General features: G+C 38.4%; 2 protein-coding genes and 1 long non-coding RNA gene across 4 annotated transcripts in view; 2 read left to right on the forward strand and 1 right to left on the reverse strand.

Moving 5' to 3' along the window:
- Positions 1 to 1159, forward strand: part of LOC107838234 (uncharacterized) — a 17373-nt gene extending 16214 nt beyond the window's left edge. Inside the window, exon 3 of the long non-coding RNA XR_001664302.1 lies at positions 1063 to 1159. This is a non-coding gene — a long non-coding RNA (uncharacterized LOC107838234). The remainder of the gene's footprint in view (positions 1 to 1062) is intronic.
- LOC103149452 (FRAS1-related extracellular matrix protein 2-like) overlaps positions 1 to 10257 on the reverse strand; it is a 61892-nt gene extending 51635 nt beyond the window's left edge. The window contains exons 1-2 of the mRNA XM_007568631.2: positions 4813 to 10257; positions 3652 to 3741 (exon numbers count right to left, since the gene is read on the reverse strand). Coding sequence (XP_007568693.1) covers positions 3652 to 3741; positions 4813 to 9823 — 5101 coding nt within the window. The 5' untranslated portion in view covers positions 9824 to 10257. The remainder of the gene's footprint in view (positions 1 to 3651; positions 3742 to 4812) is intronic.
- A 12395-nt stretch (positions 10258 to 22652) lies between these two features.
- The window catches only part of LOC103149453 (short transient receptor potential channel 4-like), a 12651-nt gene continuing 7861 nt past the window's right edge, over positions 22653 to 27442 (forward strand). The window contains exons 1-3 of one of the 2 annotated variants that reach the window (XM_007568633.2): positions 22653 to 22916; positions 23265 to 23690; positions 24348 to 24866. In XM_007568633.2, coding sequence (XP_007568695.1) covers positions 23313 to 23690; positions 24348 to 24866 — 897 coding nt within the window. In that variant the 5' untranslated portion in view covers positions 22653 to 22916; positions 23265 to 23312. The remainder of the gene's footprint in view (positions 22917 to 23264; positions 23691 to 24347; positions 24867 to 27442) is intronic. The other variant, XM_007568632.2, reaches the window with a different exon arrangement.

The raw sequence follows: 27442 nt of genomic DNA on the forward strand, positions 1-27442 counted from the left end.
TATATATATATATATATATATAATCAGCTCAATTCTGGCATATCAATTAAATAGTCTGCTCAGTTTCAAATCTCGCTTGTCACAGTGGCATCCTCCTCGGACTCAATATAAACATATGTTGAAGACACATTGATTCACCATCCTGTGTTCTAGACGTATGTGATGAGTCTGGAAATTTTTCAAGCTTCAAAATAAACCTGGCTAAATCCATATTGACGCCGGCCAATACAGATAAAAGTGACATTTTCCTGATGGAAATCCATATTTGGAATAATAAAACAACCCCTATAAAATGAAAACATCAATGAAATGCTGGCTTATTTAAATCCTTGAATACACACAAAACATAAAACTGCATAAAGCATGTTTTGGATAGGGTTAGTTTCATCAATTCAGTTTAAACATGTTCTTCTTTCAGACAGATCTAGACAGAGATATGAATGAATAATATTTATATTGATGCTGTGGTCTACTTCTAAGTTAATTTCTGCATGTTTCAGAAAAGCGATAAAATTGCACATTTTAAATGTAGTCCAATGGCCCCAAAATGAGGCTGATTACTCATACTCAAATGTCATACTTCATATTGACGCTTTGCCTGTAACTACTTCTATTTCCCATTTCCTCAAATCAATGGCATAAATAAATGTGACACACCAGGCTGGAAAAGTAGTATAACACTCTTTCTTGATTTATGTCTGTTCTGATCCCCATTTGGTCTAAGCTGTTCTCATTAAATATGACTGAAAAGTGAGAATAGGTATGATTTATTTGAGTTGCGCAACCTTAAGAGCAGACAATAACTGGAATGTCTAAAATTACTTTAGTCAGTTGTCAAAATGTACAACAAATGGTTGGTAGAAAGCTATTTCATGCATATAGAGCAGCGGAGAAATAAACAGCTACCACCAAAGTTGAGGTCTCAACATAAATGACTGATAAAGACACACAGAAAACAATCACTTCAACATATTGCTGCCAAAGGTGGTTCAATTAAAAAATGCAATTTATTCTTACTTAACCTTCCTGTTATGTTGCTGGTCAAATTGACCCGTTTTAAAGTTTAAAAATAGTTGAATGTATGTTTTCTGCATTAAACTTTTTCTATTTGTCTTAATAGGTGAACTCTACATATAAATTGAAAATGGTTCATTTTACACATTTGTGTAAATAGATACTATGTAACAGTATCTATTACATATATACTGTTCGGGTCAATTTGAAGGGTAAAAAAATGTCTTTGCAACTATGAGACATATTTCACCATACACACACACACAAACACACCACACACATACATGCACATGTGTACACACACAAACCCACTTTCTCGCTATTCTCTTTACTTCACTGCGAGAAAGCAGGTGTTCATACAACTTTTGACAGGAACCTTATCGGTTCCCGTGGGCAAACTCCAGCCACACTGAGTGGACACTCAGCAGAAGTGGGGGAAACATAAATACTTTCTGCATGACTCATTTGTCTTGATTTGAATCAGTGGGTCACTTTCACCCAGAACAGTATATGTGTCTCAAGTTAAATTACAAAGATCACACCTTGAAAAAAAAAAATTCAAAATGTAATATAAAAAAATTTTGTGCGTAGACGTAAAAAATTACAATTCTTACATCCAAACGAGTAAATGAGTAACTTGTCGTCATTGATCCTTTATTTGTGAGAAATAAAAAAAAAACATTATTGCACAAATGTTGATTGAAATGGTTAGTATTGGAGTTAATAATCAGATACAAAAATGTTTTGGAGGATTTTTTTTTTTTTTTTTTTGGTTTCTGACGCTATAAACACTCCACGGGTCAAATTGACCCAGGAACATTATTGCTGTATCTCAGAAACAAACATAACAGGAGGGTTAAAAACTTTTTCTACTTTTTCTAATTGGTGTGATCTTTGTTGAATAAATCCTGACAGCATAGATCTATAGGTTTCATTTTTACAGAAGCCAGTACTCTAAATCATTTTTCATGATATCCAGATACCAAAAAGACTAGACATCAGCAGGGGTGTACATGCTTTTTATGATGACAGTATTTACATGACAATGGCATGTGCAAAGGAGGTAGCGCACAGACTGAGATACTGGCAATCAGCAGCAAAAACACTTTCTCTACATGCCCTTCAAGTAGTAAACACACGGATAGTTCACATCTGTTGGCACAAACTCCTGAAATTACCACAAGCAGCTGCACCATCAAAAGCAACTATTTACTGAGAGGGGGGAAAAAACATTTCTAAGTTTTAGTGGCTAAATGAGGTTGAAGTGAGAAGGAGAATGTTTTCCGTTGTTTAACATGACATGGTGCAGCTGTGTGCTGGAGAACACCATTCAGCTCCTCCACAACACGGCTGTTCAAAGAGCTGCAAGCGCCGTCTGGGGAATCAGGGCTGCCACGAGCGGAGCTCAAATCTCATTGAAAAAATGTTCACTGACTGCCTCACCAGCTGCACTGCAGTACGTGACAAGTCCTTGCGGATGGGCCGACCAACTACTTAGAAATGTTTAAAGGCAGAAAAACTTTAAAGCGCAATTCAAATGTCACAGAATGACAATCATGGTCAGCGTCGACAAAGCTGTAATTGATGTGGAAGAGAACATGCTGTTTAGAATCACCTTTTTTTTTAAAAATGTAAAAGCAACGTAAACATTATTGTGAGACCCGAGAAAGTGAATCTAATTATCAGCTCTGGAAAACAAACTACTGGTGTGGGATTTGGGTGTGTTCATTAAGAGAGTGACAGCGAGGGAGAAAACCAGCAGAGATCCCTGACAAATAACTCAGGTGTGGTAATAACAGGAGGACTGATGGAGCCTCACCAACAAAGAAGTTTCTCCTTTGCTCAAAACGAGCAAGCCGCTCAGGTGAAAATCTATAATTCAGAACCAGCTTCTACTTTTAAGTCATCACTCATCAGCACCCCGTCCACCTGTTACCACTGATTTAAACCGAAGCAACAGATTTATTTTGAAAAAAAAAAAAAATGCAAAATGAGAATATAAGTATGAAGGCCGGGGAGATACTTGTGGGAAAAGAGGGCCCCTATTAGAGCAGCTCTTTGTGCTCACTCATCACAGCTGAAGGGTAGAGAAAAGGACACACTGTAAGGCACACTGCTTCTGCTAATCGGCAACACCGACATCATTGCCCCAAACCTTTCACTGAGCCTGCGCCTGATTACAAATCTTCGTTAGAGGGAAGGTCTTCGCTAATTGCTTTACTAATTAGTCATTTGCTAAATGAATAATTACTTGCTGAAAAATAACCAGTAATTATAGGTTGGAGCCATAAGGTAGTACTAGCTACTGGGTAATTTGCAGTAAAACTAACACAAATGCTTAAATAAAATGGTAATAAGCAAGACGGCAAGAAATTACAACAGAGTCAAAATCTATTTCACTGTATAAACAGTATCGCTTTCCATCATGTGTGAGAGAAAATATTGTCCTGGAAGTCTCTATCATCTTTGCACATAACTCTGCCTTATGTAGACATACTGTGAACTAAGTGTACATGCAGGCTTTCCTACTTGTAGAAAATATTCTCATACTTCAATTTGAGACAAATCCAATATCAGCATGAGAAGAATTCTTATCATATATCTTATCAATATCTTATTGACAGACAGCAAACTTACCATTATCCTCAATGGAGAAATGGAAAATGTCATTTGTTGCATTGTCACCAGGCTTAAGAATGTAGCATATGTTCATGTCATCGATTTCAGCTGAAAAAGAAAGAATTTGCATGAGCAGAACAACAAACACTGCCATGGTTTGAATGGTGACAAGGAGAAAAATACATTCAGATTTTATTTTCCCCCCCCCCTGATATGCTACTTAAAAACAACTTTTGAATGCTACGTTCTAATGCAGACTCAGGCCGTGTGATAAAATATGCATGCTGAAAGTCTTGGAAAATTTACATATTTACACATTTCTAGCAGGCAAACCTGCCTGCTAAAAATGTGTAAATTTTTAGCAGGCAAAAATTCTGTTTGACAATATTGTCAAACAGAATCCTTCATAATCATTGATACGGTAGTGTGTAAAGTTTAACCCTTCATGCCTTCAGTTATCTAAGTCAAAAAAATCTTCAAATGAATGGAATGGTGCATTAGAAAATGTTATTAGTGGTGCATAGCTTGTGTCTATTTATGCTTGTGAAAACTGCTGAAATATTAATTACCTGGGGATACCCTTTGCACAGTGGCTCCATAAATCTAAGCAGAAATAACATGGACATTGACACAACAGATGTGCTGCTACACCTATATTTACCATTAACCAAGGCATCCCCCTGGCTTGTTTGAAATATAACTTCGGCACAGCCTTGTGTTGTTTACAAAACTAGTGATTTCCTTTGAGCCAGTCTCCCTTCAACGTGTTTGCAGTTCGTATTATTTACCACCATATCTATATTTCCCTTGGTTTTTCTTTGAAAATAGTTTTCCAGTAATGTACAAATCTCCACCAGCTCTTTCCAAAAGTGAACCCACTAGGCACTGCTTGAAAAAATACACTCCTCTGGAGATCTGGTAAGCCTGGGGCCCTGAAAACAGACTTTTTTTGTATCTAAAAAAAAAGAAGCTTTGGGTGAAATATTAATGAAACCTTTGTTAGGAAATGTTGCTTTTATAATGTCAAATGGGGAGAAGGTTTAACGTAGCAGGTAAATATAAAGAGGTTTAAGATTAGCATCAAACATCTTTGAGAATTACAAAGTCTTCAGAGAGAGTATGTGAAGGATGACACAAATGTTGCAAGAACAGTAGAAATATTAAAAGCAGCTCTCTTACCTTGTGTGAATGTGGACACAGTTGCATTTCCTCTGCCAAGGTTGATCAGGTAACCATGTACTGGGGCAACAGTAATCCTAAAAGTCACAGAATCCTGAATGCTGTCTCTGTCCTCTGCTTTGAGGGACTTACTTGTGATCACAAACCCCAAGAGATCTCTCTCCATCACCCTCAATGTCTGGGCACCTTTGTTAACTATGATGTGAGGCACCCCATTATCCACAGCAAGAACAGTAATCTTCATCACTTGGGGTTTTCGGGTCTCGAAAACCGTGTCAGGGAAGACATAAAAGTCCGTGTGGGTTCCATCAGTGACGGTGAAGGAGAAACTGTCCGCTGCGCTCTCTGTGCCATCATGTTTGTAGCTGATCATGTTCTCATTTAGGTCCTGCTTTGTGAAAGAGGTGACAGGTCGACTGTTGTTGAAGAGCAGGCGACCGTGAACGGGGATTTGAGTAACTGTGAATCTCAACTGGCGGTCAACGGTGTCTCTGTCTTCAACTGTTATTTCAAAAGGCGTGATGAGTTTATTCTCTCCCTCAGTCACCACCAGGCCGTGCACCGTAACCACAGGCTTCTTGTTGTCGACGTCAGTGATGGAGATGCGAAAAGTGCGGAACACGGGGTTGTAGCCGTCAGTCACTTCAAACTCAAAGCTATCCATTTTCACCTCGTCGTCAGCTGTGTGAATGTAGTAGATTTTGCTGCCAGCCAGCTGGAGCTGAGTAAAGGATGAGATTGGCATCCCAGGTGTGTCTGTGCATTCCAGGTGTCCTCTCACAGGAGCACGGGTGATTGTGAAGACCAAGTGTTCGTCTGGACTGTTCAGGTCACTTGTACTAAGAAGATCAGTTGTCAAGGTAACTCGACCTCCCTCTTTAAGGGATACTCCTTTATTGATTACATCAGGGAAAACTATGTCAATCCCACCAATTGATACATAGAAGTATCTGTCAATTAAAGGGTTGATTCCATCTGTCACATCAAACTTAATGAGGTCACGGATTCCCTCTTGCCCATTGTGGATGTAGAAAATCAATCCCTGATCTACTTCATTTTGTGTAAAATTCATCCCAACTGAGATATTTTGCAATTCACCAGTAGGCATTGTTCTTTGCAAATACCCCTGGCCAGGCCCATATCTTACAATATATGTAAGTGTACTATCCTCAGAGTCCAGATCAGTGGCTTTTAAAACATTATTGTTAATTACTTTAACATCACCTATCTCAATTTCTAGGCCGTCATTAATAGCCATCCTCGGGGTTTCATCATCCACAGGGATAACCATAACTATTACCGTTTTCTCTACACTGAATTTTCCATCTGTGAGGACAATTTTAAAGCTATCTTCTGTTGTCTCTGTGTCATCATGCTCATACACAATACTGGAGCCATCCCTGATCTGTTCCAAGGTGAAGTTTGACACAGGGAGAGTTCCAGTGGTGAGCTGATTAAGAATAAATCCATGTCTGGGGGGGTTGGCGATGAAAAATGTGAGCTGATCAGGCGGGAGGTCCGCATCAGCACCATTCAGTATGGGAGTGTCAATAACTATGTTCATGCCCTCCATAACCACAAATTCTCTCATGTAAATCTCTGGCTTTTCATCATTAGAGGGGATTACGGAGATGGGAAAAAAGTGCCTTTCAGAGAAATTGATGCCATCAGAGCATCTGAAGGTAAACCTGTCCTCCACTGGCTCAACTCCTTTGTGAATGCTTTGAACGTAGTAAATGTGATTCTGTCTAATGTCTTTGATGGTGAAAGCACTAATAGCTGTCCCAGACCTGGACTTCTCTGAGCCTGGTGCTGGAGAGATGTTTTCCACATAACCTGAAGTTGGTTGAACAATAATTGTACAAAGAAGGTCATCATTAGGGGTGTCAACATCATCAGCGCTTATATGAAGAATCTGAATGACATTTTTTTCTCCCTCCGTAACAGTAAACTGTGGCCCAACAAAGACCTCAGGAGCCTGACTGTCCAGGGGAAGAATAGTTACATGAACTCTGACACCTGTAATTTTATTTCCTCCTATAGTCCACTCATCAGACATATCAGTCAGAGTGAGATTGAAAAAGTCCTCCTTTGTGTTTAAGCCGATCTCTCCGCTTGTATGGGCATAGACCACAAAGCCGTTAATGATATCAGCTTGAGTAAACGTGCTCGATGGAACTCCTTTCACTAGGATTTCACCAAATGATGGTTTGTCTTCAACGATGAAGGTCAAACGGAGGTCATCTGTGTCCTCGTCTCTTCCCTGAATTACGTTACTTGTGATTTCTGTTGCTGCATTTTCTAGTACATCTATGTAGGAGCCTATTGTACCAGCTGGCAGATCGATTGTTGGAGTCTCATCATCAATTGGCTTCACTGTAATTTTTATAGAAATTGGAACAACGTGCACGCCATCACTGACGTCTATTTTTATCAAGTCTACTGTTGATTCATCTCCATTGTTGATGTACGAGATCATTCCATTTCCAATATTCTCAAGGTTGAAGGTATCTCCTTTAGTCATGTGAGTGAATATGAACTGGATCTGGCCATGAAGAGGAGGCTGTGTAATAGTGAATATTATCTTGCTGCTGTCTGTGTCTGTGTCTGTGGTGTCCAGCTCAGCCCTGGTGAGGATATGTCTGCCACGTTCCAGCACAGTAAATCCGGTGTTCGTTATTTCAGGTGGCTTGTTGTCCACAGGCTTTAAGAATATTGTAAAAACTCCCTCCACACTATTTCTAGAGACATCTTCCACAGTGTATCTGAACTGTAGAACATGAGTGGTAATTCCAAGCTCAAGATCAGGTGGTTTGTAGGCTATTTTGTGATGATTAATCTGTGCCTGTGTGAACGTTGTGACTTCACTGTTTGGGGTTTCAGTCAATACCAGGGCTCCTAGTTTAACAGGGCTGTTCTCGTCTGTGTCTGTAGGTGGTTGGATAATGGTGTATTTTAAATCTCGGTCCTCTGAGTCAAGGTCGGTGTAGCGGAGGAATTTTTTCCGGAAATGCGTCAGCTGGTACTCGTGAACAGTCATTTGTAAGGTTGTACTGGGGTAAAGTTCAGGCGGGAGGTCATCAACGGGAATTATTTTGATTAAAAATGTGCTCTTACCTGACTGATTTGGGGGATCATTGTCATCTTGTACTCTAAACACAAATTGATCCATGACTGTGCTCGTGCTGTGAGGCCCTGTGTGCTTGTAAAACAGTTTTCCATCGATAATGTCCTGCTGCAGCCACTCAGTCACTACTTTCTCATACATTTCATCCTCTGTATTAAACTTCCAGGTAGATGGGTCCTTTGGTGCCTCAGACTGACGCAGCAACACCTGCCCCACTGTTGGAAAGGGAAGCTCTAATGCAAACTTTATTGTAGAATCTTCTGAGTCAATATCTGCAGCACTGAGCATTGATGGGAAAATCTGCATAACTTGATTTTTGAACAAAATCAAACCAGTGTTGGCATTGATAATAGGCGCCTCATCATCTGTAGGCACAACAGTGATGGGAAACAAAAACTCCACTTCATTTGTGCCATCCGTCATCCTGAAGATAATGTTATCACTGTATGTATCGCTACCATCATGCTGATAAATGACTGCTCCAGCGTCAAGGTCAGCTGGGGTGAAAAATTTCCTCCTAGAGCCCAGAACAGTTAACTCTCCGTGCCTTAAGCCATCAATTACACTAATTCTTACTTTGTCTAAATTGTCCTCATCACTGATTTCTAGATTCTGTGAACTAGACAACGGCCTGGACTGGCCTTCATACAGTAGCTGACCAGTGTTCCTTGTAACCACAGGGGCCAACGTGTTCATCGGCTTGACAACAATCATGAATTCAAACGTGTCTGACACAGCCCCTTCTGTGTCCACAACTTCAAGCTCAACCTGGAAAATCCTCTCAGTGTCTGAATCCACAGCAGGAGGTTTATAAGCAATTTTCAGTTCTTTGAGGTCTCCCTGGTAAAATGAGGTTATGGGTAAATTCCTGTCATCTGTGCTGACTATGTAGCCCTCTTCAAAGGAGAGAGGGGAAGTGATGTTGAAAATTAATTCGTCAGGATTAGACTCCACATCCTCAGCAGCCAGCATGTCTACGGTTATTGCTGTCATTACAAACTGGTCGACTTCCATCATCATCATGGCAACAAAGCTGGGCTTAGGGGGCGTGTTGTCCTCTCCGTCTTTTATTCGCACCAAAATCTGGAAAAATTCCTGCTTAAGCACATTTCCTTCTTTATCATATAATTCCACCAGCATGGGGATATAATCTCTGTTCGGGGACTTTGAAGTAAAAGTATGCTGATAACGGATGTTCATCCTAATGAATTCATCACAGTCTACCATTGTTCCGAGGCTCTCCTCATCCACAAGTTTCCCATAACGGGGAATCACGTTGCCGCTGGTGAGCGAAGCTATTTTGCATTGCTGTGAGCTTCTGTCAAAGGTGAACTCCAAAATCCCTCTATCGATGGGATTACTGGTGCCCAGCAGTTTGTCAACAGTAAGGGGCATGTTTTTCGTCAGCACTTCCAGCTGTGTGAAGACCACCTCCACCTCCATCATGAACGGTATTATTATTGTATCCGTTTGGGTGTCGTACCTGAGCTGTAATCTCACTCTGTCTCTCGGGGGACTCCGGGAGCCAAAGTGTGAATACTTCACGTCGTTGGGGCCAAATTCACACGGGAACTTTTTCGGAGACAGGTGTCCTGGTCTTTGAGACAGTGGATCGTTGTCCAAAACTGTGATGCTGCATCTGTCGCCGGGCTGAACTTGGACCACCAAATCGTTAATGGGATCAATGAAAACTGATCTCCCGAAAGGCACGCGGATCCCATTATTGGCGACCAGTATCGTATCTTCCGAGAGCTCGGGCCTCAGGGCGTATGATAATCCATAGCTGTCAGAAACACTCGCTCCGGCATCACCTGTCAGAATCAGTGCGAGCAGAAGCAAAGCAGCGCCAGTCCCGTGCAGATGCGAAGGAATAATCCAAGCCATTTGGGGAGTAGAGCTACGGCGTCTAAACTTTGTGCCTGCACTCCTGTGAGCGTCGGTCAAAGTTATAGGAAGATGAAAACGGAGCTGGGAAATATCACGCACCTGAGCTGAGCGCGAAGCTGCACCATTCTCTCCCAGCAGCTGTGCACTGTTGGGCGAAACTTCATACTCCTGCTTTGCTGGAGTAAAAGGAAAGTCACGCCCTCCTCTTTACCCATTGGCCAGTGTCTCCCCTGGAATGCGTTTGTCGGGTGATAAATGGACGGCGGTTGTGTCATTCTGAACAGAAAGAGTGATGAGGGGAGGATAGACCTTTGAGGTTTACTAAGCAAAACTCTTAATGAGTAGGATTAAATTTCCGTGAGAAGTGGATTTATTGGTTAAAGTCTGTGTGCAAGTTCAAGGGAGGTGTGTTTTTAACACATCCTTCACATGTTTTAAAAATAAAAAAAAGGAACTATGCCTTAGTCAAGGTCACCTAACTATTCATACAACGCCTCTAACAGTAAAGAAAAGCAACCATAAGCAGGTCTTGTCTGGATAGACAATCTGGATTCTCACCCGCACCAAAGTGGATATGTGTCTCCCCCTCCTGGAGTGTTGAGGAGGGGCGTAAATAGCGCCTGGTGAAATTGTTCATACTACTTGAACCTTTTCCCATGTTGCCACTTCAACATGTCACTTCAACTGACCTAAATAGATATTACTGGGGTGGTGTGGGGGAGGGAGAGGTTTAATTGATAGACCAACATAAAGTGGTGCACATTTGTGAAGTAAAAATAAAAGAATACATGGTTTAAAAAAAATTCAGCAAAACTTCTGAAAAGTGTGCAGTGCTTTCATTAAGCCTCATTATGTCTATATGATGCAATTTTCACTTCAGTTACAGCTGCATCTCTTGAGGAACTAGCTTTGAACATCTAAAGGCTAGCATTCTTTTTTTTCCACATTGGATAATGAACAGTTGTGAACCTAGTGCTTGATGCTGACCCTACTATGACTTCTTGTGGAGATAGTGGGTTTTAGCTCAGGATGTATTATACCCATACAGTTCATGGATTTATTAAGTACAAATATATTTATAGCACAAGGCACCATGATACTAAGGAGATTCATCAGAAAAAAGTGTTCTCCTAATTTTGCGTTGCAGTCAGCCAGCGTGTTTGACCCTGGCTGGCTGTCCACACCCTGCTCTAAACGGATCTAAGTTCTACAGTGTCGTTTTGGAGTCAGGCATCAATGTTGTCCTATTTCCCGTCTGTCCTCTAGGTGTCTGACACTTTTCCAAGCAGAGCATTTTCGTCTTGACAAGCTCAGTCATGATCCGGCTTCTCTTTTTTTTTTTTTTCCCCCCCTTCCTCCCACACTGATTAAGAGAACACCCACACAGATACTTAGTAAATAGCAAAGCAGGTCAAATCCCACAATTTGGTGAACAGAACATTTGATCAGGAACAAAGGAACATAGAAAAAGTAGAAATAACAGAGGGGATTGAAACATGCCTAACCTAGAGGCTTGCCGCAGAGAGATGGAGCCGCACTGAATTCTAAATCCCTTCTGGCATTTCTACTGCTATTACATGCAATTATCATGTCAATGGAAAAAAAGAGTGACATTCTGGTTTTGACGGGAACCGCAGGCCTCATTATTAGGTTTGTCTTCCACTCTTTTGTATACAAACACACACCTACCAGTGTTTTCTTGCAAATAGACAACCCTAAAGTTTTACATTGCAAACAAGAATTTAGCTTCAGCTGTGCTTAGATAATTTTCATTCCTTCCACAAACATGCAGGGGCAACTATTGTGTCCGCACCATCCCATATTTATGCATTAATGACAGACAAACCATCTCACAGCTGCCATGTGTTGAAATTGGCACAAAGTAGATGCCATAACAAAACCTTGCACTTCTGCTGCACTGGACACTGTTGACAGGGTCCAATTATAAATACAGCCAAGCAAACTGCGCAGCAAAGCCCCTGGGCCTTGACAGCATCTAGTTACAAGAGAAAATGAAAAAGAAGATGAGGAGAATTTTCTGACAGCAGTGATTGCATAGAGGGAATTGGATCATACCCAATTTTCCAAGCTTATTTTTCAAGCAAGGGGGAGTTTGATGATATTCTGTCATAGTGCATTTATATCAAATTTATTGTAAATGACCAGTCCTTGCTAGAAGATAGAAGTGTCAGTCTATAAAGAACTGAAGCTTGTAATTGCACACCTGAGGTGCAGAAGATTTATCCTTCAGCAGTTACATATGGTGCAGGTGGGGCTGAGGTTGCAATATTGCAGCTCAGCAAACCATCTTACATCATTTATATCAACAACAAAAAATGAGGTTGGTTGCCCAATTTCATTTACACAGTTCTACTGAATGCTAATGACAAAAGACTGTTTTTTTTTTGTTTGTTATTTTTTGCACCATTTGCATATGATGACACCAAAAAAAGCCTAATTAATCTATCACTTTAGATAAACTGTATTATACAAATTAATTTTGATGGGAATTAAATATTAGCCATTGAAATTCTGTAAATTGTGTTATTGTATTTTTAGCATTGTAGCTATTTTTTTTTCCTGATACTACCAACAGTGCAGTGAAATTCTCCACTACTGTCACAAGACTGTTAATTCACATCATGTCTTGGAGAAAAAAAAATTATATAAAGCTTCAACTAGTTTATCAACTTTAGTCCTAAAGTGAAACTTGCTAGCATTCTAAGCTTAGCAGTCATGGCACATCTTACAGCAGTGGCTGCCATGGGGGGGGAAGTTGTTGAAATAAATCTAAAAAGTTAGTTGCTATCTCAGTAATCTTTGTTCAAACATTTGTATTATTGTGGAGAATGAACCAAATTATTTAGTCAACAAAAAAGTGAAAATGCTTGTTTGTTATGATTCTTCCAAAGAGGACACACAAGAGTTGTCTGTTGTGATGGAGCCTGTCCACTGCCTCCTTATAAAACTTGCTTGTGCACACTAATGGTAGCAGCTGTGAAACGATAGTCTGTTCAGCCGTTTGAATTACCTTGCAAAAACAAATGATGCTGAAGGATTAAACCAGCTTTGCATTTACCTGTATTTGGTGCTGCTCGAGCTGAGCTTGCAGCTTTTAAATGTAAATTAAGTACAAATATTCTAGACAGACATTTTAAATGTATTGTATTATCTATGACATGTTGACTATAAATACAGTTTGCACATTCTTTTTATTAAAGAAATATACCAGATGTCTTTTAGCTATTAAACATATAGTAAATTGAAATATTAAGTTCATCTTGCCAGTCTAGTTGCTTAGGAGAAATGGAACAAAAATACGTATTCATATTTGTAATCTGAAAATACTTTGTTTTGCAGGGTCATTGCAGTGATGGCCCTCAGCTGAATCTCCCTTTTTTTTTTATCATTAGACAATAGGAGCCAACCATGCACTGAAACAGTTAAATTCCCAACTTTCAGAGGCACCACTGGTATCATAACAATCTTAACAGAAATGTGCATCATGTAATGAGCCTTGAGTCCTGAGAAGTGACATAGAATTGACCTGATGCTGGTATTATAACGAGCTGCATAATGTTCCATCTCATTCAGCATGAGCTAAATCTGCAACCAAATCCCACTAATGGAGTCCTTTATATATGAATGCTGACTTTTAAGTCAATTCGTGAATTGTGGTCTGCTTGTGTTATCTTTCTATAACATATATTAACTAAAGCCGATTAAAACTGTGTGACAATCTGACTTGAAAGATGTTATGGTGTGAACTGATAAAATAAAAAAGTTAAAAGTGAGTACTTTCTCACAGTAAAATGTGACATTATGTATAATTTTAATTCAAAGCTGATTTTTATTCCACATAATTAAAAGCTAGTCCATATCTTATCTTTCTGACACTGTTATATTATCCTACTCTCCTAACTGAATAGCTCTGGATAACAGTATTTTTATGTGCTACCCCAATTTTCCTCTTAGTGTTGCAAAAGCAATTCCTTCTTAACAGCTGCTTGTGTTTAGGACTATTTTTGCATTTGGTTATTCTCAAGAGATGCCACAACGCCACACTCACTGATCTCATTAAGGCTATATTTTGGCTATTACATCTTTATCATTTACAACCCCAAGCTGAAGCCCTATACAGTAAAATGATCGCAGCAACTTCCCGAAAATCCAACCCCATAAAAGTAAATTATATACTCTATAGAAGCTGAACACACAGCCGGGCGGCACCCAAATCCATCTTCCCCAGGTTATGTTCCTCCTGGGATATTAAAGAACGAAAAGGCAGCAGAACCAGTCAAGTTTAATCATTTTCTTTATCTGTGGCTGCAAATTCCCCGGGAATATAGAGAGGAATGTATTATGGAACTAATGTAAGAACAAAGCACTTTTCAAGCTTTTTCAACTATTTACTGAATGTTTATGACAATAAAGGGTCTTGCAAAATGCTCTGCAGAAATCTATGCTTACCTAAATTACTAACTCTGAGAATGAGAATTATGGGGGTTTTAGTTTCCTTTTTGAAAACTACTAAAGACCTTCTTCTAGTGTAAGAACTATACATTTTTAGTAGTCATGATCATGAAAGGATTCATGGTCAACCTTTGATGGGAAAAATGTCATTTCTTAAGCTCTGGCTCAAGTCTATAGTCCATAAAATTTTCCAAAGGCCTGAAATAAATTGTTAGAAACATCATTTTGTAATAGCTACTGAGGCAAACTGGTTATAATCATAAGTGATGATGTTTTTGCAGATATTGATAATATATGATTAAGATCTTCTGTCTGCATAATTAAATACATCAAATTATATCGTATTTACAGTGCAGTGATAGCAATGCATTTGATTTTCCATAACACTTTGCATATGCAAGATCATCAACTTGATTGAGAAATAATAAAACTATGCATTTATTAATTAATTAAATACTTGTCACTTTTTACAAGTAACAGAATCCAAACATGAACAGGAAGTTTTCACTGGCTCTCAGTTAAATCTAGTCAAGTCTTGAGATTCACAAACATCGCAAGAGAATCTAGCTGACACAAAGTCCCATTAGGGATAAATAACTCAATAAGCAGCATCTTGGCATGGCATGAGAAAAACTGGGTTGGTAAATTCCATGGCCATTTCCAAAGGGAATGAGAAGCAGGTGTATCGACAGGTGCTCAGGTTCAGATGACTGACTTTTTAGAAGGTTTGACTGCATGGAGTGCAAAGATAGAAGCAAGTAGGTCTTCACAGAAGTCAGGAAAAAGTGACTCAAAGATAGCACAGGGGACAAAAGCAACACAAAACTTTATTTGATGCCTGCAAATGCCAACGGAGCACGCTGTTGTGGCTGGTAATTCAGAATTTATAAAGGAATAGGAACATAAGCATCAAAAATTGCAACAAATATGCAATCATTGCTAGCAAATTAGTAATCTAGGCAGGCATCAGTTTGTGGTTATGGTGAAGAAGGTGATCAACATTTATAGCTATAAAAGTTACACTATAGGAAAGGATCATAACAGCATGGCAATAAAAAGAAAAAAAGAATGGCTCATATAACCTGATATGCATCTTGGCATATATGTTGCATCTCTTGAACATATTAGCACTTCTTGTAAGACTTAATAAAATATGTATACAATACCAAATTTAACAGAACAAGGATTTCAACCTTATCTTTTCTACTATAGAAAAAGTTTCAACAGCTACAACTAACTCTATGTCATTGTTTTCTGAGGCAGTACTCTTGCGAGAACACCCTGTTTCCAAAAGATCTTAATGGAATGTGATGTATAATGCTGTGCCTGAAAGTCTCAGCGATAAAACATTGCGAACGCAGCTGCAGAGGCACCAGGATTCTGTCAAAACGAGCTTCCTTACCGTCTGTCTAACATGACTTTTTCAGTGGCAAGCTAAGACCAACCAGCAGATATTTTACCATTCATCTGTAACTGAAACAAAAGGTTTTAAACTTTTTTATTATTATTATTATTATTAAGGGTAGAAAGTGCTACATTAGAAGGAATCAAACACTTTTGAACCAAATCACAAATAGCTACAAAATTTTTCAGATTGTACAATATTTTAGTTATGTTTAAATGCATTTATTCAATTTCCTTTTATTTTATACAGAACAAAAAGTACATGTGTGGGTCCTGGTTGTTCTGAGAGAATGTCTCAAATATTTCTGAGTCCCCTGCCAAGCTATAATTGACTTAAAACTTTCCATTGGCCCCTAGTTGTCAAAACGAACTGTCATCATTTACGTTAACTGTAACAAGGGGCTTTTCATGCTTTCTGACTTGCCTTTTGACCACATGACTTCCAAGCAATTTTTAACTCTCTGACCACCAGCACCACACACAGACACATACAAACACATGTGTGCTGCTGACAGGCACAAAAACCTCAGCTGTGTCACATGGCTGGTTTTATTAATCCGATTGAGCTGCAGACAGACATCAACAAATCCGTCACACATCACTGCTTCCTCCGCTGATATCAAACAGGTAACTGATCTCTGCATTGCCCGAAAGTGAACATAGCATTTTGTGTTTTGCATTATGTGATTATTAAAAACTTCATTATTGATTTGATTTAATAATATAACAGATAAAAAAAAAAACATCCCTAATCCCTAATAAAAAAAATCTTAGCCATGATAGCACATACATGATTTGGAGTCCTAATCATGTGGGGTCAGAATTACAAAGTAATGAATCGGATCAAATTACATTCATATGTTTGAAAGACCAGGCCACGATCCAGATTTAAATTGAGAATCTATGGCAAGATTTGCAAATTGATGTTTTATTTTGCAAAGGACACTCTAAACTGTAGAGATAGATAAAGCATATTCTGCAGTACTGACTAAAAGTTAGGCTAAATAAGCATAATTTTTTTCTTATATGTACAGTTTAATGTTTTTATTTAACACCTAAAATCTTAATGAAATGCAGTAACATGTTTGAATATAATGTGACAAAGAAGGAAAAAGAGTAAAATGTGTACATACTTTAGCAAGACGGCGTTAAAATGCAGCTAAAAGTCCAGAATTGAATTTTAAAATCATTGTTGACTTTTGAAACTGTGCCATAAACATTTTGTAACTTTTGAGTCAAATTTGGCAAACAACAGCTGTATTCTGTCATCACTGATGCTGACAGGCCTAATTAGCTCAAATCCTGATTTAATGACTATGAACCGCTGCTGCTAGCTCGGCTATTGCATCAACGTTCGTTTTTAGAAGCAAGCATGAAACCTGGCCAACACACACTGCATCTAATTGACAGGACTGTGATGCTGAATGAATTTCCCTCCCACACGCACGGCAAAGGCCAACAAGGAAATCAAGCCTGTGTAATGCACACAGTTTAGGTCTGAAAAGGCACTGGTTTTGTTCTAGCTCATACCTGCTTTATGCTTTCACAGTTATGCTGTAATTAGTTTTTAAACTGTCTGAAGGAACTGTATTTATTTTTGTACAGGAAAGGAGACCCAGGAAGTCATCGAAATGCAAATAAAGAAAAAACAGAAAAAGTGATCGCCCTACAAATTTGACAAAAAAGGAAATGTCTTACTGCCATCTAGTGGCAAATGAGTTCTTTGATCTACTGATTGAATTAATTTGTTAAACAGAGATCAAGTACAAAATAATGCAGGTTTCCTGCAATGGAGATCAGCTTCAGGTAAAATTAGGCTTATTTTCTTTATATATGAAAATACTGCCAACCTATAAGTGAAAAGAAAGCTATTGCAAAGTTTCATAGCTGGATATTATGCTGATGTCTGCATACAGATTCGGAATGAAAAAGGTTTGGCAGTATAGTATGGAAGTATGCTCAAAGGCTGTGACAGGAAAAACCCATAAGTGGCTGCGGTAAGAAGTACCAAGTATCATGCAACAAAAGCCCCTGGTTGACAGTAGAAACCACCCCACTGTCTGAAATCTCTGTTGCTGCCCTTAGACTTGGCAACAAAGCAGCAGCGTGTGGAGGAATGAAAATGGCAGAAAAAAAATGCATCTGGAAGGGAAGAATAGATGCACAGAAAACTCATGAGTCACTTTGCTGACAACAAAGACTCTAGGCATCGATGTCTGTCTGGTTTGAGAGTTTCTTTCTTTCTTTTATTTCCTTTTTAATCAACCCCAGCACTGGACCAGACAGCGTACCAAGGCATCATCTAAAGAACTGTGCAGAGCAACTGAAAGATCTCTTCACTGACTTCCTGAATGCCCCCCTCTGTTATCACTCATGCAGTAATGATATGTTTTGAGCAATTTATTGTGATCTAAACATCCCTCCCTCATGAACCTGGATCCCCCCCAAAGAGTCTGGACCCCCACCTATGCCAGGACACTGATAATTAGTGTTTGATACAACCCTGCTGCCTCCTCTTCCAGCCGTTGGAAGCAGACTCCTAACAGCTGTGATTGGATCCGGACCTTTTTTAATACCCAGATGCCAGACTGTCAGAACTGGCAACAATACAACTAAATCCTTCCCAGTGAACACCGGATCAGCCAGAGGGTGTGTACTCAGTGCTTGCACACACACGTGACTGTTCTGACGTGTTCACATTACCCACATCATAAAGTTAGCTGACCACACTACAATTATCATCAAAGAACATTTGTCATCTTGGAATTGGAGTAGAGTAGCAGACATTCGTGTGTTGCTTGAAGCAACTTCATTGTGAAAAAAAAAAAGTAAATGATAAAAGATTTTATTAAAGAAGGTTCTGTAAACACCTGAGATCAAGACTTACTAAATCATCTCTGTTTTTAAGCAGTAAAACAAAGTATAAATGATCAGACAGAAGCGTCAGAAAAGTAGTGAAGTTCATACTAGTCATACCAGATTTCTTTCTCTGACAACCACTGCTGCAGAAATAGAATATTTTAAAGTATTCCTCTCATTACTGGAGAAACATATGCTTTCTCCTGCCTTAAGGGAGAAAATAAGACTGCGTTCACCCAAGGTCATCACTTCTGAAAAACATATTTTCTACCCACAACATTTAAGACAAATCCACACACTTGTACACAGCAAATTCAAAAGTGTTAAATGTTTCGGTGTTAGTAGACTTCGTGCAAAAGCAGATTTAATTTTACTCTTATGAAGTCACATTCTGTTTATGTAACTCTGGGGTGTATATTTTTAGTAGTTAAAATCCAGTGTTAAAACAAAGTGTTTCCATATCAAATCTAGAGGTGTTAAAATGGAATCAATAACTTTTGGCTTCTTAACTCTGAACTCCACCAGCGGATATAACACTGAAGGAGTTAATTCACCGACTCCGCCCCAGAATCACAGATTCCCAGGAGCGAAGCGACAGAAGCCAAGTCATTTCAGGACTATTTAGTATCCACATATCTGAGGTGTTTACCACGCTTGGTAAGTAATTTTTTTCTGAGATGGTTTATAACTATTATTTTGAGTTGAGCTCAACCTAGACGTCACGTTCGCCACACGGCTCGGTGTTAGCATATTTAGCTTAGCATGCCGAATGTTAGCGAAGTGTCGGAAAAAATCAAGCCGGTGAAGATTCAAATTATTGGCTGACTTAAACAGATCCCTCATAATCTGGAGTATGTTTTTTCATGATGTTGAACGTTTACATGCATATTGGTCAGCTTTACCAACCTTTCTGATCGATTTTTTTTCCTTTGAAAAAATGTAAAAGGTTTTTTCACGTTGAGAGCATTATTCCCGCTGTTGTGTCTTCTTATATATGTTTTGCAGCATATTTTAATCCTTTTATTGCATTTTTGTATTAGAACCAGTCTGGTTGAGGATGAATCGCCAGTCGTCAGCCTAACCTCCCCCTCCCGATCCTTCCATGGATTCTTCGAAGATTCAAGCTCCAAAAATGATTATTTTAGTGTTAATATCTGTGAAACCCTACATTTCTGTAATGGAGGCTTGTTAGAGTTGTAGTAAAAATGTATTCATTCGTTCCATTCCTCATTGTTTTGTTTTTTGTTTGTTATGATCCAGAGACCGACACCGGCTGTCGTACTCAGAGACTGAAGACTGTCCGATGCAGTAGAGGAGCATGTTGGTGTCTCTTGCCAAACGTCACGAACAGCCCAACAACCTGAAGACAGTCTGTTAGTGATGGACATCTCTCTGGTGGAGTGCAGAGAGGAACTGTCTCTTATCAACAGAAACAGAAACTGGATAAGAAATGATGGATCTGAATATCAGGTTGGTCTGTTATGTAATATCTGGCAATCTACCTGTTAAAAGAAAATGTACTCTATCATATTACATGAACTGCATGCATTGATACAGGCTTTACTTTCTCCACCTTGTACTTTTTAACAATTTCATGTGTATAGTATTGAAGAAAAATGTATTAAGCATACTGCATTTTGTATTGCACAACTGACATGTTAGACCTTTTAATAAGCAATATGTGAATGAAAGTGATATGTGAAACATGCACATTATTCAATGTTATAATATGTTTTGTAATTATGGTGCACGTTTTGAAATAAATGCATTTGAGAAAATAATTGCCTGTTTATTAAATATTTATTTTCCAAAGAATTTTTAAAAGTTCATAACAATAAAATACCAATTTAATATTAATTACAAATAACTCTTATGAAGTTAAAAATACTCTGTGAGAGTTAATATTAAGATCTAACACTGAATTAGTGTTAGTAAGTGTTAAATTATTAACTCCAGCAGATTTGATATTTGACACTTTATAAGAGTTAAGTGCAACTGCTCAACATGATTTAATTCTCATGCATTTTTCTTGTTCATAAGAAAACTGCGTCCCTCAAAACACATTTTACACCATGACCTATGCAAATATGGCAAATAATGCATACCAATTTATAAGCTATTTTGCTTAGCTCAAATACCATTGACCTTTTAATGTCAACATAGGAAGTTGTACTCATGAATTGGGGATGGTAAGATCTAATTAAGAACTTTGACATCTAATTAAAAACTTTGAAAAATTTAAAAACTGCAGGAATGCATTAGCGCTGGTTGTTTTACACTTTGTCAAATTCCAGATTATATTTCAGAAAAATATATAAATGGAGATAGTTTTGCTAAGCAGTTCAGTTGTCTCGTCATCAGAAACTCTCAAAGGGCTTAAAAGCAAAAACCTGATTGCTCACTGTCTCGTAGAAATGATAGGATATTGATCTGACACATAAAATAAGACATTTCTGGATTTTAAACAAGTAGGTTACTTTTAAATGGTGGAATCATGTTAGTTCACATTAAACAATAATAGTTTAAGTACTATGGAGATGTGATTAAAGAATGGAAACAAGGTGAGTACAATCAATATGATGCAAAACACCTGTAGGAGAATCAAGGCAGGGGTTTAATATTCAGTCTAACGTCACATTCTACTACTCCCTCATATCTGGTCACAGTCTTTTAATTACTTAATCTATTTCATCAGAACCCTCCCTCATCATTGACAGGTTTGCTTTGTACCACACCAGTTGTATGAATTCACTGGATTTCCTATTTTTGCAGAACCTACAGAAGGTTTATTGGTTACCTCAACCTGTGAGCCTGCATTTATGTAAATGTGTCTGGGATCCACATCGATTCTTTCTACTTTTAGGGAAAGGCTGTAGGTTTTTAAGCAAATGAAAACTCTGCAATGAACTTCAAGGACATCCACCCATCAATCCATCTTCTACACCTTGAAGGGTTTCCAATTCCAGGTGCTGGTGGTTATCTTCAGCAGTCAATGTGTACCAGATAGGGTTCAACCTGTGCTACAACAATGTTATCAATTTGTGGGTTTTTTATTTTTTGCTTGTTCTATCTTCTGACACAGTGGTCATGGCAGACAGCTGCTCATACTGAGCCAGGTTCTGTTGATGGTTTCTTAATGCTAAAACTGGGTTGTCATTTGGACAAATTATGTTTTGGACATAATTTGTCCATTATGTTGGAGGAATTTAACCATGGCTCTCAGTTTTGCTAGATGGAGGGTAACTGTCCACCTTACAATTGTAACATTTTATGCACTACTACACATAATAACCAAATTCAAAGACTAAAGTATTTTTGAGACTTTTTTTTCTGTATCATTTTTGAAATCTTAAATGGGCAGCTTGTTTGCACTTTTGCTATTTAATACACAGCAATGACTGAACAACGATTTCTTTATGCATACCTTTCCATGCACCTCTCCTTGTGTATGCACAATACATTTACTGTTGTGGAGACTTTTTATTGTTGTGCTTTGACTATTTCTTTTAAGTTGACAAAATGCAATGGTGCAATACAATGACTTTTAGGAGAGCTGAGTTCAGGAATCAGGAGGTTATTATGAAAATATGTTGAAAATCCTTTGCAGTTGGTCTATTTGACCAATCCTGTCTGAATCAATATTATTCCTGCTATTATCTCTGTATGAATACGAGTCGCATGGGGGAAAAAAAAATTTTTTCCTTATGTTTTGGTTTCCTATCTTCAAAAAACGTACAATTTCAAAAGTGGTTTTGAGTTTGCTTTAGTCGACAACTTAAAACTTATAGAAAAAAATGCCAAAAATAAACCTGCCATATATAAATATTTCTAATATCTTCTTAAATAATTTAATTACGAAAATTATAATAATATCCATAATAAGATTAGCATGCGCTTGTGTCGGGATTTTAATATTTTAGCAAATCAATTTCTTTTATTCAGTCTGCAGAAACATGAATTTAACTTACATTCAATAAAGTAATTAGAAAAACACTCAAAGTTACGTCGTACTTGCCAAAACAAAACAAATGAAAACCCTCCGTCAGTCGCAGGTTAACAACAACATCAAAATAGTCAGCAGGGGCGTTGGTGAAAGCTCATTCATCTTCAGCAGCCTGGAGCGGATGTGTCACTTCGGTCCACTCTGCATCACTTGACGCATCAGTGTAACAGGAAAAACAAAATATATGTAGTTAGTAAGTTGACCGAAGTGTTGGATAGGAGCAGTGGACACTGGATGCGACAGGCGGTTTGGTGAAGGTTTGAACAATGCGAGAACGACCCTCGAACTTCCTGATCTGGAAACAGTTTTTCTAACGAGGGATTTATCTGAATCACACCCAGAAGGAAACCGGTAAAGTTTTTATTTCTTTTCTTCAAGATTCACTTTGCCAATTCATTTAAAATTAAGCGCAAATTCATAGAATTTAGTCTGTCCCCTAAGGGGGGCGGGGGGGAAGGAACAGTTTTAAAAAACTTTTATAAGGTTTAGAATATATTTAATGTGAACTGTTGAATGTTTACAGTGGACTCATTTTAAACTGAAAGTCTTAAATGCGAAACTAAGGGCAGGTTTTCATGTGTCATATATAATTTATATGTTTGTCTATATATTTGAGCTTTAGTTTCAGAATTTGATTAATTGATTTATGACAGGTGTCCCTCTGAAAATGCTAAAACTTCCCTCTCTGATATCTTCCAGCAGACTTATAGACAATTATAGCAAAAAATAAATAAATAAAAAGAAAAAATGGCTCAACTATTTTACAAGAGAACTGACAACTCCACATACAATGACCGTCTCCCACTGCGGGTTGTGCGGGCAGAAGCTGAGCTCTCTCCCATGGAGAAGGTCTACCTGGGGGCCGTAGAAAGAGGGGACTACGCGAGTGTAAAACAAGCGTTAGAGGAGGCTGAGATCTACTTCAGAATCAATATCAACTGCATCGACCCGCTGGGACGCACAGCCCTCCTTATTGCCATCGAAAACGAGAACCTGGAGATCATAGAGCTCCTGCTCAGCTATAACATTCATGTGGGTGATGCCCTGCTGCACGCCATTCGTAAGGAAGTAGTGGGGGCCGTTGAGCTGCTCCTCAATCACAAGAGGCCACGTGGAGAAAAACAGGTAACAGAAAGCAAATATTGTTTAGATCAACCTCAAAAAGTTATTTTTTATATATTAAACTTTTGGTGTTTTTTAAACCAAGTTTAAAGTCTCATTTGTTCAAGTGGCTCTACTTGTGTCTCTTTTAATATAAGACTCAGTTCCTGGACATTTCCTGGACATTATTCAAAAGTTAAGAAAAGAAAAACTTTTAAAGCTGATTTTTTTTTTTTTTTTTGTAGATTACTTTAAATGTGATAACACAAATTGAATCTCATAGATTATTTGTTTTGCAGATGCTGTGTATTGCGGAATATTTTGTCATGCTGCAATCACAAAGCTCAATGTGCTTTTATTGGGACTTTATTTGACAAACCATGAACTTTGTCTTTTAGCTTCAAAAGACAAATTTGGAAGTCAATATTAGTCTTCAAGGCATTTTCCAAATTAAATACGATTGATGTTCAGACAAACATTTCTTAGAACAGCTTAACCACAAGCCATTAGCTGTGGGCTTTCAGTCAGAAGGCATTAATTTGTTCCTTTCAAACTGTTGTTTGCATCCTGTATGGAGTTTGAAAGCAATGTTCTTCTAAAGCTATACAATACTTGTGTTATCTACCTTGGTTTGTTTATTGTCAACTCATTTGTGCATTTCTCTCTTGGTTCCTCGTTAAGATCCCCCCAATTCTGTTGGACAAACAGTTTTCAGACTTCACTCCAGACATTACTCCAATCATCCTTGCAGCTCAGACAAACAACTATGAGATCATCAAATTGCTTCTGCAACGAGGTGTTTCTGTACCTCAGCCACATGCTGTGCGTTGCAACTGCATGGACTGCATGTCCCACACAGACGTGGACAGCCTTCGTCACTCACGTTCTCGTCTTAACATCTACAAGGCCCTTGCCAGCCCTTCTCTCATTGCCCTCTCCAGTGAAGATCCGTTCCTGACGGCTTTTCAGCTCAGCTGGGAGCTGAAGGAGCTCAGCACAGTGGAGAATGAGTTCAAGTCAGAGTACGAAGAGTTGTCCCATATGTGCAAACAATTTGCAAAAGACCTTCTGGACCAGACTCGAAGCTCCAAGGAGCTGGATATAATTCTCAACTACCATGATGACATTGATCCTCTGATGGATGAGAACAACAATGACCTAGCCCGTTTGAAACTGGCAATCAAATACTCCCAGAAGGAGGTACGTGTCTTTTATTGATAACGGCTATTTGAAATTCTACATTGGCGGTCTGGTCAGAAGGAACAACATTGATGTATTTAGTGTGGTAACCTTTGTGTGCAAACTTGGAAGGGATACTATTTACAATTAAACCAGTACAAGAAGAAACTAGATTTCATCTGATTTGATCAGTGTGGAGTGAAGGAAGAGTGAAGGACAAGAAAAGTGCCAAGATGGGCTGTAAATGGCCAGAGATGGGTGGAGACATCCTCTGGGACTTTAGAGCAACATGTAATTGCCAGTCTGCCTCTTAACAATGCATTACAGTAGGCCCTTTTAGTGAGTCTCATGATGATTAGATAATTGGGTATAATGATGGAAGATACAACGACCATTTCCTTGAAATTCAAACTCATGACATTTTAATGAGGGAGGGACATTTTATGGTCTTGAAAATCTGCTTTTGAGTTTGCATTCATGGATTTATTTTAGCTAAAGCTACAGGAAACGGTGAATGTAAAGCACAATTGAGGCAGAGAGTAGGTATTACAAAACAAATAGTCAAAAATACAAAATCAATTATCATAAAATAACAAGCAGTGAACATCCAGTTGTAAATCTCCAATCATTCACTTCCTCTACTCACTAGATTTTGTTCAGTGCAACGGGGCAAACAAGCTTCTGATTGCACCATGCAAAACTTTAGCCCCAGACAAACAATCACACATGTTGGTTTGGTGGGATCAAGAGGCTCTGTCTTGTTTTTGAAGCATGTGGCTGGGATTTTGCAGGCAAATGGGAGGTTCATGAAATGAAAGTGAAAAGCACAAAATATAAACTGGCTCTGAGATTACTTCTCTAGGTGGATCCAAGAAGTTACTCTAGTGTGTTCATTATTTCTGATGATTCTCGAGGCATGCAGAACACATGCAAAGTAAAACCTAAAAGGGGATATTGTGTACACTTGTGCACCATGTCATTCTAATCAAACGCACTTTTCTTAGCAATTTACACAATGAACACCTTTTAAAAAAAGCTAAAGATTTGGTCACTCCCTGTACTGGTGTTAATGTAATGCCAGTTGAAACGGATGTTGAGAAATAAATCTGGGCAGGTTAACAGCTTTTTCCAAAACAAATTTCAGATCTGAATTTCATAGTGACAGGGAACATTACATGTGAAAATTTGAAAAGCTAGTTGCCATTAAAAAAAAGAAAAAAAACATGGAAGCCCCAGCAAGGGCATACCATGAAATAAGAAGGAAAACCTGAGATATAGCCTCTATTGTGATATGTATGTTAAACGTCTATGAAAACTCCAGTTACAAAGACTGGGCACATACAGTATCTTGTTTGGAATCACATGTAATTGTGAGGTTGTGTCCAAGTTTAGAATAAATACAGACATCCTCCTTGGACAGACAAGACCAAACACACAAAAGAACTGGTGTTTGGCCAAAATGCAGAACAACACTTGTAGAGAAATCCACAGAGCAAATCAGTTATCAACCACAGCAACCATGCTTCAAACATTGTGTTGGAGAGGACTGATGACTTGGGTTTGTTTTGGCAGCCATAGCACTGAAGTGCTTTTGAAGTCATTGAGTCAACCATGAATTACTTTGCAAACCAACGTTTTCTGTCACCAACGTTTTCTGTGTCATACATGACTTAATGTGAATCTGATGAAATGACTGTGATTCCAGACACAACACCACATCATTAACAAACAGACTGCAAAATGTATTAAATATAGTGTGTGACGTGTAGAGGATTTTTGCAATGGCTAGTTTCAACTCTGATTATCTGAGGTACAGATCTTGGATTAGGAATTTAAAATTATACTTTAGAATACAGGTTTTTATACTTGTGCTGTTCAGTAGACCTGCAGAAAACACATTGTGAGGGAAAGTAAGTGCTGGAACAATATTCTCAGCTATTTTATCTGTGAACCTAATAATTTAATAATGAAGTAAAATAGAAAATAGACGGTGGACGTAAGATTCGGGCTATTTGAATCTATAAAATGTAAATATTCCTTTCTGTCTCAGTATTAGCCACAGTCATGCTGTCTTTATGTTCACTCAGGAACAAAATGTGTGGCAGCTCTACTTTGCTTTAATGTTTTGTGGAATGGGGAAAATGAAAATTTATGATGAAACATTCAGCAAACCTCTAGCACTCCTCTTTATAGTTAATTTTTCTTTCATTTGTGTAATATTTATTTAAATTTCGTAAAAACAGTTGAAAAATGTCAGTCACCCTTTACTTCATGCTCTATTTCATGAGGATCCTGATGTCCTAACGGAACCATTGACTGACATGTAATAGCTTTGGGGGAGACCGTTAAACTAAACAGGCTGTATAGGATCTATTTGACTACAATGTTGCTAAAATGAATTTAACATTTATTAGTGTCTGCAAGTGTTCATCAAATATTTATATCAAATCTCGGTAGACTGAAGGATAAGTGTAGGAAACAGACTTGAGATTCAGTTTGGATTCCAGTTACAGCAATCAATTGTTACATTTCTTAAACTGAATAACTGTTTAAGGCACATGTGTCAAACTCAAGGCCCGCGGGCCACATGTGGCCCG

This window comes from Poecilia formosa, unplaced genomic scaffold, assembly GCF_000485575.1.
Source record: "Poecilia formosa unplaced genomic scaffold, Poecilia_formosa-5.1.2 Scaffold228, whole genome shotgun sequence".
In the NCBI taxonomy this organism is placed as follows: Eukaryota; Metazoa; Chordata; class Actinopteri; order Cyprinodontiformes; family Poeciliidae; genus Poecilia; species Poecilia formosa.